Source organism: Leguminivora glycinivorella, chromosome 17, assembly GCF_023078275.1.
Source record: "Leguminivora glycinivorella isolate SPB_JAAS2020 chromosome 17, LegGlyc_1.1, whole genome shotgun sequence".
Classification (NCBI taxonomy): domain Eukaryota; kingdom Metazoa; phylum Arthropoda; class Insecta; order Lepidoptera; family Tortricidae; genus Leguminivora; species Leguminivora glycinivorella.
Window position 1 is genome coordinate 20885079 of NC_062987.1, and position 13104 is coordinate 20898182.

General features: G+C 40.4%; 1 protein-coding gene across 1 annotated transcript; it reads right to left on the reverse strand.

Moving 5' to 3' along the window:
- Positions 1-718: 718 nt before the first annotated feature.
- Positions 719-8345, reverse strand: LOC125235421. The gene is made up of 5 exons (XM_048141978.1): positions 8212-8345; positions 4214-4292; positions 3369-3560; positions 2441-2585; positions 719-860 (listed from the first exon to the last, which is right to left on the reverse strand). The coding sequence occupies exons 1-5, from the start codon at positions 8220-8222 to the stop codon at positions 757-759; spliced, it is 531 nt and encodes a 176-aa protein (XP_047997935.1). The 5' UTR covers positions 8223-8345; the 3' UTR covers positions 719-756.
- Between the last annotated feature and the right edge of the window lie 4759 nt (positions 8346-13104).

The following is a 13104-nucleotide window of genomic DNA, read 5'->3' on the forward strand; positions in this document are numbered from 1 at the left end:
TAATGAATGCGTAACTTATTGAGACAGCGGCGAGTACTAAAATAATAACTTTCCAAAATATTAGATAGTTTTTAAGCAAATGTTGTTTCTTTATTGCAAAACTGGATATAAAATGGTCTTGTTCTTTGTCTTTGCTAAATATTTAGATAAATATACACTGTAACACTAATATGGCTATTATATGCCATATGAACTACGTTTTGATTCATTTTTCAAGTTTCTCCATTGTAAACTAAGCTAAAAACAGTTGCCATTTGTACCATTCCGGTTACATTTACGCCCCGAATTTGTATAAAAATCATCTAAGACCGTCATTTACGACCCTATCAACTCTAATTGTTCAAAAAAATCGTAGGTGTAAAGGACGTCCATAGCATTTTGACGTGTCCTTTACAACCATCTAACTTCTAAACCGTTTAGTTTATCACTACGGTTGCTACACTAGGTTAAGGATACTAAAAATCTACATATTTTTCTATATACGTCACAAATATAGGTCAAAAAACAAAAAAGATATAAACATTTTTCTAAAAAAAAAGTTTTTTTTTTGCTTCTCCTGAAAACCTGCATTTTGTCCTTTACGCCAATTGAACCCAAAGGTATCGATATAGTTTGGCTTGGTTAATCAGGCAGTCTTAAAGCTAAAGTGTCTCGATAATTTAAATAGTTATACTATCGTAGCGCTCTGTACCCCCTGCCGGAGATATTCAGAAGTCGGTTTCACATATTTCATATTAAAGTTCAAACTAGTGGACTTCATAGATCGTAGGTGTTGAGTAGTCTCGCATGATTGGCAGGCGTGCTTTTTGAAAACACCGTGTAGGTTTGGTAGACCAGTAGCAGCAGCAAGGAGTATAGAACTGAAAAGGAAAACAGAACATCTATTAATAATCTGCATTTCAATTTCATTGCTACGAGAATTATAATAATAAATATGACGATGTGGGATTTTCATTCGACGACTAAAGTAAGTTTGGTTAAATAACGTAAGTAGGTTTGGTAATTAGAAACTGTAAACTGTAATAAATTAAAAAAAACACCTCGGACACTCGCGATCAAATTGTATACGAAAGAGGCGCGTTCCTAGCACACAGTCTAAGCTCGTGTGGGTGAACGCGTACTATTCTTGTATGAGTGAAATATGACAGGACGACTGTTCGCGCTTTTGACAGGCGGTTACTGAGGTAACCGAGAGGGGGTGGGCGGCGCTTTCAGCGGGGATCGGGAGTGGCCATACTGTACGATAGTACTCTTTATTATACTATGCTGGGATACCGCGCGGCTAACCCAACGGTTCCTTTCTCTGCAGCCGTAACCCCCGGCAGCTTGGACCCTGCCCCGCTGTAGGCTTCACGACGTGACATACCTACCTAATTACCTACATACATCGATATCATCGATAGATTAGATTAAGTATACATTTTATCTTTAGTTGTGACATTTAGAGTCATTTGCACCTCTAAAGTAATTTTAGACTTTTTTTTTTTTGTATTTGTACTTTTTTATTTAGTGTAGTTCTTGGTTGTAATTCGACATTTAGAGACCTTCTACATCTCTAATTAATTGTAGTATAGTTATACTTTAGTTAGAATTTAGAATTAGTATAGTATCAATTGTAATTTCAATTCCATTTTAAATATTTTCTAAATATGTACATGTGACGTGTAAAAGTGCCCCTGTGGCCTATTTGCTGAATAAATTATTTTGATTTGATTTGATTTGATTCACGCCTGTTTCTTAAAGTGAAAGGCAGAGATCACGGATTTCCATTTGCTACGATCCCATCCTAACCAACCTCTTTCAAGCACTTTTCACAACGTTCCTCATACAAGCTCGTCGTTTTCGATAAATAAAACCTAGATTATCATTTTCAGATCAGTGTTAAATTTGATTCTATACCTGAATCCAAGATTTCTAATACATTAGGTACTACAAGGATATTAATATTTTCATGGCTGTAAGTACTCTAAAATCTCCACTTAGCAAGTTTTGTTAAATTTTTGCTTCTATGGTTCCTATCACTGACTCTTTTGCAAAATTTTCCTGATTTGATTTTTGCGTTCTTTGGAAAGTGTTTTTAACCCCCGACGCAAAAACGACGGGGTGTTATAAGTTTGACGTGTCTGTCTGTGTGTATGTCTGTCTGTTTGTTTGTCTGTCTGTCTGTCTATGTGTGTGTCTGCCTGTGGCATCGTAGCCCTCGAACGGATGAACCGATTTTGATTTAGTCTTTTTTGTTTGAAAGATGAATTAGTCGGGAGTGCTCTAAGCCATGTTTCATGAAAATCGGTCCACTGTGTCGCGCTCGGGGGTTTTTCAAAATTTTAATTTTGTGGTTAGGTTATTATATTCAAAATTAAATCCATATTGTTAAAATTAATCTCAGAGATGAAAATGTGTAAATAAAGAAAAATATGATTGTATAAATAATTTCACTTACAAGAGACCCCAAGAGGTATCAAAGTGTACAACATGGGCTGTGTCTCGCCCCACTCCAAAGCGATGAACCCGAGACACCCGAGCACGCTCAGGACGACAACCACTACGCCATAGCCCAGGTACGCCATCACATAGCCCTTGTTGCCCTGAAACGGGAAACAGCACATTACGATAAATAAATATAAATACGTGTATTTAGTGCGAAAAGAGGACGAGTGGTGAAACTGAAATACAAAAACATCATACAAAAAGTCGATTCAGTTTATAGTTAAAATAGTAGTGTGCCTACTAAAGAAACACAAATTAAGTTATTTTCTATGAAAATAATTTAATTTAGTGGTGATCATTTTATAAGAATTACAAATTCCCTCTACGAAGAGGGAATTTGTAATTCTTATAAAATGATCAACTCCGATTTGGTTCGATATAAGTACGAACTTATATCGAACCAAAGAGGATCGAGTATTATAGAGAGTTACTGTCAAAGTAAAATCTGTAATGCATGAACTTCATTAACTTCAGTTTTGACAATTTGGCCCATATGATATAAAATGTCAAATATGAATATTAGCGCCATCTAGCCGAGCGTCCCCTAAAGTTGTAACGCCATCTAGGCCACCGTGCCTTTTTCTATAGGGCTTTGAGGTACGTTTTTTTCTTATCCGTCTATACGGAGTTACATATGTCTTTGTATCGAACTAAGCTTTTCAGTACATATTTAATGACAAAAAATTGAGGGAGTGAGTTGCCAAAACAGATGTCTTTTTTACTTGCAAGGGGTTACCCTTTCATTTATCTTGAAAGGGTAACCCCTTCCTAGACATACCTTAAATAAACGGGTTAACATTTCAAAGAGTAAGGGTTATCTGTGCCCAGAAAAGCACTGTATTTGGAATGAATAGAACTTAAAGGTAGCGATATCAACTTACACTACGAAGCCCCATAACCAGCACGACAGCAAATGTGAGCGCTAAAGCACTCGCCACACAGCAACCGACAGCGATGCCCGTGAACAGGTACACTAGGAACATGTCACTTGGTCCTCGGGATTCTGAGAACCAGGTGTATAGGATGTAGATTAGGAAGATCAGGCTGCCGGCGGACGCTGCGACGCATAACACCTGGAACCATCAAGAAAAACGTTTAACGGTTTTTAGGGTTCCGTACCTCAAAAAGCAAAAACGGAACCCTTATAGGATCACTCGTGTGGCTGTCTGTCCGTTGTCACAGCCAATTTTCTCCGAAACTACCGAACCGATTAACTGGAAATTTGGCACATATGGCATGTAATTTAAATTAAGAAAATTCAATTATAGGGGCCACTTTTAGGGGGTTAAAGTGAAAATTAAAGATCAAAGTTTCTAGAACTATATTGTGTTACATATCAAATGAAAGAGCTTCTTATAAGTATTTCAAAAATATATTTATTAATAATTTTTAGTAAAGTAATTGCAAAAAATTACCATTCCCCCCTCCTTAATCTCTGAAACTACTAAGCGTAAAATTTTCAAAAAATACACGATATAGTTTTCAATCTATAGATTAAGTTCCTACTAAAACGGAGGCGCTTAAGCCCTTCTTGTAGTGTACGGAACCCTTGCAACGCGAGTACAACTCGCACTTGGCCGGTTTTATTTATACTACGATTTTCTCGACCCTGAGTCGTAGGACGAAATTTGCTCGTATCTTTACACAAATGACTTGTTAGAGAATCATTATGATTAGGTTGTGGTAACAAGTTAATGCTTGAAAATGGCGTATATTTTCTACTTACTGCATTTATTATGGCGAACACCAGACATCCTTTCTCCACCGGCGCGCCGCAGCACATAGAGGATGAACAGCAAGACCTCCTAGAAACACACATTCCATTAATTAAACAATGCCAAAACATTTAAAGACGCGAGAAAAACCTCTAACCCATATCCCAGACCTACACACACACTCGACGTTATTTATTACAGCTGAACCTACGATAATTATGTTTATGCCAAGTTTCATAAAAGGAAATTTAAAGTAAGGTCAGTGTCGGGGAGACCGACTACCCGGAAAGACTGTCTACTGAATATAACTTTTGTATTTAATATATCTACCACTTCTTACACCTCTGAAAGTATACCAGTTTTTCATTCTTAATCCATTGGTCTTCAATATATATCCCTAGGACGAAAACTAGTTAACAAAGAACTTGATTCGTGTTTCGAACTCGACCATCGAGTTCAACATGGTTACGTAAAAATTTAAAATAAAATAGAAGCAGTCGGAATATTTGTGCATTATGTATGTAACGTAGTAATTTAATAATCGTTCTTTCTGTCTAGTAGGTACTAGTAATGATCGTAAAACCCGTTCAATTTATTCTTTTATGTTCTGAAATATGTAACTCCGAAATTGTGCCTAGTCGGAAAGACCGGCATATAAGAGTAAGGCACCTTTAGGCTTTATGGGAAGTAAGTCGAGTTTAAACGAGTGTTGTAGGTTAATTTTAATTGTAAGTTTCGGCTTAGCTTTTGTCCGGACCTGAAAAAAGAAGGTTATCCCTCATATACGGGACATATATATGACGGTCTTGCCTTATAAATAGAAAAATGATTATATGTTGAAAATATCACCGTTATTTGTTTTAATATCTATCACATTATTCCCTGTTATTACAGAATATAACAATGAACATGATTTTTTACGCAACAACGAGCACTAGACGATCTTGCCTTACTCAGCGCGTGGGGGCGGTCAGCCCGCCGAGCCTTATAAAAAGTGATTTTAATCACATAAGTTTACTTTACTTTACCAAAGTTTTATACAAAACCAAAGTTTTAAAAGCTTTGTAGAATATTATATTTTCTAGCCCATAGGACCATGCGGATCACTCCAGACTACTTTAATTGTCTAGTTTTATCCACTCCAACTTTATTTCAAATAAAGTATGCCGGTCTTGTCCGCACTGACCTTAAGTGCCATGTAAATAAGTAGGTATAATAACAGCGTAACTGCAGGACTTCAAATTTATATATTCGTCCAAGACAGCGAACCCTAAATCGGACGTATTGGTACGAACTGCTATCCCATTCAACTGACTATCCCTTACAAAAACTTGACACTGTATACACTACCTAGCCCGCTATTATTCGTACATTGAGTTGACAAAAGAGGAATAGAATATTAAATAGTTACAGGGCAAAGCAGCAAGCAGCAACCAATACACACCACTGTTTTCTTATAAATCCTATAATATCGAAGTAATCCTGTCTCATAGTGTTGTGTTCCTGCCGGTGAGTAAGGCTGCCAGAGCTCAACGAAGGTGCGGTGTGCTGATGACGGGAGGACTTACGGAACTAACTTGTTCCGTCTATTGTCCTTTGAGTCGTCGGCAACCCGAACCCTCCTCAGAGCTTGTAAGTACACTTCTTTTAGTTCTTTTTGCTGTGTACTTAACACAGCAAAAGGGAATGTACAAGTTTCTAATGGGGTGGCAACGCGGCCAACGCGCACGTGACACTGTTTGAGTTGCAGGCGTCCATAGGTTACGGTGACCGCATTACATCAGGCGGGCCGTATGCTTGTTTGCCACCGACGTAGTATTATACACATATTATATATATGGTACACGGGGACAGTTTTGACTGGCGGATAAAAAACTCAACTAATGGAAATATTTTTTATGTTATGTACCTAATGTGGACGATTGAAGAAAAAATACAATCCTTGTAGGTATACAAAAAAAATATAAACTTAGTTCCTGTTATCAGAAATCTGAGCGAGGTCGGGTTTTTACTCAACTTTCTTGTGTGACATAAAAAAGTAACCTTGTTTCGCGTAAACACAAATCACAATCTATTTACGTTAAAAACCCTAAAAAAAAACCGGCCAAGAGCGTGTCGGGCCACGCTCAGTGTAGGGTTCCATAGTTTTCAGTATTTTTCTCAAAAACTTACTATCAAGCTCAAAACAATTTTCCTAGAAAGTCTTTATAAAGTTCTACTTTTGTGATTTTTTCATATTTTTTAAACATATGGTTCAAAAGTTAGGGGGGGGGACGCACTTTTTTTTCCTTTAGGAGCGATTATTTCCGAAAATATGAATATCAAAAAACGATCTTAGTAAACCCTTATTCATTTTTAAATACCTATCCAACAATATATCACATGTTGGGGTTGGAATGAAAAAAAATATCAGCCCCCACTTTACATGTAGGGGGGGTACCCTAATAAAACATTTTTTTCCATTTTTTATTTTTGCACTTTGTTGGCGTGATTGATATACATATTGGTACCAAATTTCAGCTTTCTAGTGCTAACAGTTACTGAGATTATCCGCGGACGGACGGACGGACGGACGGACGGACGGACGGACGGACGGACGGACGGACGGACGGACGGACGGACGGACGGACGGACGGACGGACGGACGGACGGACGGACGGACGGACGGACGGACAGACAGACATGGCGATATTTTTTTTTCATATATAAAATCACTTTATTTACATGAACATATTTACATAATTATATAAGAAACTAAGACTAAACTTAAAAGCTAGCTAATGTCTAAAATAGGCCCTTGAGGCATAGTACCAAGGATACTGGCGACATTTCCTCGCTGTATCGCAATGCTGATACGTTGTGCGAGGAAGTCGCCAGCTCTTCGGTCACCAGTTACCTCAACCAGACGCTTCGCGATTTCTGTGAACAACTTGTTCGCGCTGGGGCCCCATGGACCTAGGGTTTCTACACCCTGTTTTTCATATATATAAGGGTTCCTAGTTGACTACGGAACCCTAATAAGATTATTCATACTGGTCATTTCCCTCCATGCCTTAGTTTAAAAGTGGATACTTTACTGCCATGAATGGGACTCGAACCTACGACCCCTGGGTCATGATAGGTACTCATGACTTAGATTTCATGAAATTGACGAAGTAGCAATTAATGTCATTGGCATTTAATTTGTTAATTTTGAGATATCGTTTCTACATACATAAATTGAAGCACTAAAGCCTCTACCATATTTTAAGAGTTTACATAATTTCTTACATGATTATTCAAGATTTTTGAGATTATTATTAGGAGTAATTCATGAACTTAATTAAGGCTATTTATCGATAAAAGGATTGTCGATGTTTTTATTTTGTTAGGCACTAACAACTTGACGTTTCGGGCCAGAAAAATATCTAGGTATACTGGGTGGCTAGCCGAATGGCACAATCGCTCACGAAACGCTCACGAAACGAAGCGCTAGTAGATATCTATCTCTATCGCGCTTGCGTATTGGCGCGACAGAGCCAGCGGCGTATCGCTTTCGTTTGGCGTCGGAGAAATGCCATTCGGCTACGGGGCCAGGTACTAATTATGTAAATATGTAGGTATAATTGTTCCAATAACAAGGGTCAAGCGCGGATCCAGCTTCGTGCCCAGGGGGGGGGTCACGTGGTAAAGGCCCAGGCCCCAGAGGGGGGGTCACGTGGTCTATTTGTATGGCCAACCTAAGCTCCAGGGGAAGGTCATGACCCCCATGACCCCCCCCTGGATCCGCGCATGACAAGGGTTGTTGTTGTTATTAATCCATAATACTTATATATATATATTATGTGCAGCAAGGTATAGTGACCTGCAAAATTGCATGGAAAACTTATGATTGAATTCATTGATTAATTCGCCATGCATTTTTGCAGCTCATTGTACACTTTTATTCATATTTCATGAAGTGGAATAAAGCTAGAGCTAGACAAAAACTAACACTGCAATGACTCTGATCAATAATTTTAATACTTACTTCGATTCCATAGTTAAGATTTAACACTTGAATTGATTGTCCTATTCGTATTAATTTGTAGATAACTTGTAAATTACCAATTAAAATTCAACACGTCCGCTATAAGTACGCTGAACAACTCTACTGGTACTGGCATATCTGACCTTGTTGCAACTAAAATATTCGCAAACAATTCAGTCGAGCGTCGAGAAAGAGATAGCTTATGTTATTGTTGTCTATCCCTTACACTTGATTTCGGCGACTGGCTCCTATGATGTCATCCAGTCTGTCTGGTTTAGGGGAGATTCTGGGTTACCACGAGTGTTTAGTACGTTACTCGCTATCGTGAACGTCAGGCGCTCGTTATAAACGCTTCATTAGGCACGCCCCAGACAGTCTTAAAATTTTATAATCTTAAAATAGTTATTTGTTATACAAGGGAGCAAAGTTGTATTTTAACACACGAGAAGTAAAATAGATTTGCACCTGAGTGTAACACAAAACTTTTCCCCTCGTTATAGCCATTATGTTAAACTACAACGCAAAAAATGCGTTTATCGCTGCTTCCAGTTCCACAGGTGGTAAATCATCTATATTACTACATTCACATACTTTTATCAATTTTAAAGCAATTAATTTGACTTTATTCAAGGTAAATTACTTCACCCACTAGTGGATAAAATGCGTTTTTACCCGCTGGTATTAAAGGACAAAACAAGTGTTTTCGAGCTAGTGGGGGGAAAAAGATTTGTATGCAACCTGTCAGTTCAATCTGAAGTTTCTGTTAGTTTGAACTGACAGGTTGCATCTATCGGTTACTGGCTAGCTATATTCACAACTATTCCAAATCGATTGTACCTAGTTTTCGAGATATTAGCAGTGTGACAGACTAACAGACGGACGGAAATCACACGTAAGGGTTCCTTCCATATGTATCTTTTTGATATGGAACCCAAAAAAGACTGAAATAAGTGGTTTGTACGAAAAATAAAATTAGCTATGTATGATGAGTTAAGGTATGCTAAGTTTGGGAATTGGGATGGATAAAATAATGTATACAAATGGTAGAAATATAATCGTCTATTTTAAATCACTAGAGAACTAAAATAAGTTGCCTACTTAATAATGGCTACGTAAATCAACTGAAAAACATAAATTAAATGAAACGACACATTTAGTAGTAAAAATCAATTGACAAAATCAAAATGTGAGTGTACACAGAAAACGTCCCACTTTGTCGATTGCTATAAAGCCGCTTTGTCAGTTTATGCATATAAAGATACAAGTAAATCTCGCCTTAATGGTAACCGACAAAGCGGGGCGTTTCTCGCCATAATTTTAACCGACAAAGTGGGGCGTTTTACTAAACACACTCACAAATAGTAAGATACGGGGACAATTTCGACTGGCGGGTAATTTCAACATATCGATTTGTTTCCGTGTTTTACAATAATTCTTATATTAAATTATAGTTTTAATACAGCACGTGTTCACTGGAAAAAATATGGCACTCAAGTTAATATTGTAAAACATGGAAACTATTTCGATAAGTTGAAAATACTCGACAGTCAAAAATGCCCCCCTGTACCTTACACAGATTAATAAGGGGAGGTACATATAAATTTTTAGCTTTCAAGGTAACAAAACATACTTACATTAAGTACTTAAAAAAATATAGGACTTCTTACGCAGATTATTAGTGATCATTAAGATAATACAATTTTGATCAACTGCGAGCTAATACATAACTACAACAATATTTGTTTACGATACCAGTGTGAAAAGTGGCAATGCACAAATTGTCACGATTTAGATGTATTTGCTTGAAATAATTATATTTGTTTAACTTATATAAAATGAAACATCCATTTCGCTAGTAAGCAATCAGTTTAACCATCTTAAATCTAAATGATAATTATATGTGAATGTGCACGAGAAAACGTCCCACTTTGTCGATTGCTTTAAACGCGCTTTGTCAGTTTATTCATATAAAGATGCAAGTAAATCTCGCCTTAATGGTAACCGACAAAGTGGGACGTTTTACTAAACACACTCACATATGAATTTAATTAGTTAGGTTATCGTGTCGCCGGCCGAACCAAGGTCACATAGTCACTATCGATATCGTTTAAAAGACAACCAAACGCTTTATATGTGAGTGAGTTTAGTAAAACTTTGTTAGTTACTATAAAGGCGAGATCATCATCCAGATCATCTTTATATGAATAAACTGACAAAGCGGCTTTATAGCAATCGACAAAGTGGGACGTTTTCCCGTGCACACTCACCTGTCCCTTTTTATTTTATCACTTCCAGCGACAGTGATAGTTGTGCAATTCCCGTTTAGTTTGTACATTTGGATCACGTCTCCGATTTTGATAAAAATTGGTAGGCTGATAGAGTCCATGATGCTGAGCAAGATCCACTAGGTTTCCCAAAATGTCCTATGTAGTTTGTATGAAACCTTCCTTTTTTGTTACCAGATTTCTATACATTTTTGGTAACAAAAAAGGAAAGTTTCATACAATCGACCTAGGACATTTTGGGAAACCTAGTGGATCTTGCTCAGCATCATGGACTCTATCAGCCTACCAATTTTTATCCAAATCGGAGACATGATCCAAATGTACAAACTTAACGGGAATTGCTCAGTTGCGTTCCGATCGCCACGGAGCGCGAACGATAGTCTTTTGTCTACGGGCCCTGCCGGCCTAGCCGAATTACGCCGTGGCTTGCGTGGGCGACGGTCGCGCGACCGTCGCCGTCGCGTCTCACACTTCCATATCGATAAGGTTTGATTTCGTATGCGTCGCATCGTCGTCGCGCGACCATCGCGCGACCGTCGCCCACGCAAGCCACGGCGTTATTGTTGACGACTTGACGTGTCGATCGAAACGCAATCTGACTCTATCCCGCAACTACAGAAGTGTGCGATAAGAAACGCTTATGAAGCGTAAGCGATTGCGAGATTGGCTAGGTAGTAGGTACCCTCCCCTTCGACGTGTTGCCACCTTGCCGTGGTGAAGGGGCTTGCGTGCCCCCAGGACCCTCAGGGCTATGCCGGACAGGGTTTCCCATACCGGACAGGCCTGAGGCGAGAGGCCAGACAAAGAGCAACACACGGGCGGGGCTCTATGAGCTACAGAGGTGGGCTGAGGCTGCCTTGCGCGGCGTCGTGGCTTTGGCCACTGTCGGGCAACCCGCAATCCACACTGAGCGGACCGGGGGCCTACCTCATTGAGAGGAAGGTCAAGTGGAGTAAACCACTATAAAAATCCCCAATCTCAAGGTTTGCGGCGTGCCGATGGGATGAGTGGCTGGGGGGAGCCCAGTCACTAGCGCCGCAAAGGGGGGCATACCCCTTTTAAAATAGCAAAACCAATCATGAGTGGCAATATTACAGAAAAACTACCCCAGGAGGTCCCAATCCTCCGTGTCACCACAGAACGGATATCCATACTGGATGCCCGTACTGTGGTGACATGCCGCCCTTCGTATTCTGGGGAGGCACACCACTCGAGGGAAAATGAAAACGACCATGGCAAACGAACAACGGACATCAAAGATTCTGATCTGGATTTTGTTGAACGGAATGTGGAAGACTGCGACCCGATGTCGCACTCCGACACTGGGACCTTGAGGCTAAGAGGTGGCGGCCCGCCGTCACGGGCTTCAAAAAGTGACGACGAAGTGGTCCTAGAGACCTCTTCGATTAGCGGGAGCGCGCCCCAAAGACGCAAGGCGTTGGCCGGGGCCAAGAGGGGAAACCCCTACCTAAGGGAGGACCCAGAACCCGAGCCAAAAATAAACTCGGCTCGCAGAGGAAGGAAAACTGGAGGGGTAGGGACGTCCGCACCCCGCCTCAAGTTAAAAGTTCTGTCAGCCAACGGGGGGAAAAAGGCAGCAGGGGCCTACGTGGGGTTGTCGGCCGCTCTAGACAAACTGAGGAACACAGTAGGATCGGACTCCGAAGGGGCAGACGAGGAGGCCATGCCAGGGGACCAGTGGAGTGAAGGGCGGGCCTCCCCACCCCCTCCTCATCCCCAAACGAGGATCCGATCGAGGTAGCACGCCGCGCCGCCCAGACGGTTCTGACAGAGACGGCTAAGTCCCGTAACCTCCAAGGGGGTATCAGGGGCTCGATTAACAAAGCCTGCAAAAAAATAGTAGCCGCATTAGAATTGCTACAGTCTCAGAATGAGAGCGAGGAGATCCGCACCTTAAAAGCGGATAATAAAAGGATGCGTGAGGAGCTGGCGCAAATGCGGTCTGAAACAAAGGCGCTCCGAAGAGCCTACTCTGAAAGAGGAAATCTACTGACCGCGGACAGTGTCCGAGAAGAAATAACGGCCGTCTGTAACTCTCTTAAAGAGGACCTCTCTAGGGAGTTATTCATATCCCTGGGGGGGATGATAAACACTAGGTTGGAAGAAGTCCGAAGCCGCCTCCCCCCAGAGCCAATTCTACGTCCGCCCTTGGCGGCGGACAGGCAGAATACAGCTGCGCTAACTGAGAGCCCGCAAGCAGGGACTAGAGGAGGACCAACAAAAATGAAAGCCAGCCAGACGGGGTCAACTTTAATGCCCCCGGCAAGGCCTGCGCAAGTGTGATGTGTAAGCATGCCTAATTAGATTAAGTAGGCTAGATGCTTTATATATGGAAACTGTATTACTCATAATGATCAGCTTATTCTATCTGTATTCTAATCGACATTACATATTGATGCCTTGGAGAGTCAACATGTGTTTCATTTATTAAACTCTACTACATCCCTACCGAATAGAACATGCACCAATAGCTTCGACCAATACATGGCGACCCTGCCAAAGCGTGTCAGCGTGTTGAGGAACTACGACCACTAAGGCTTCTCTGCAGCATTTCGTCGGTTTGCTATTTTCAAGATGGGGAAAACTG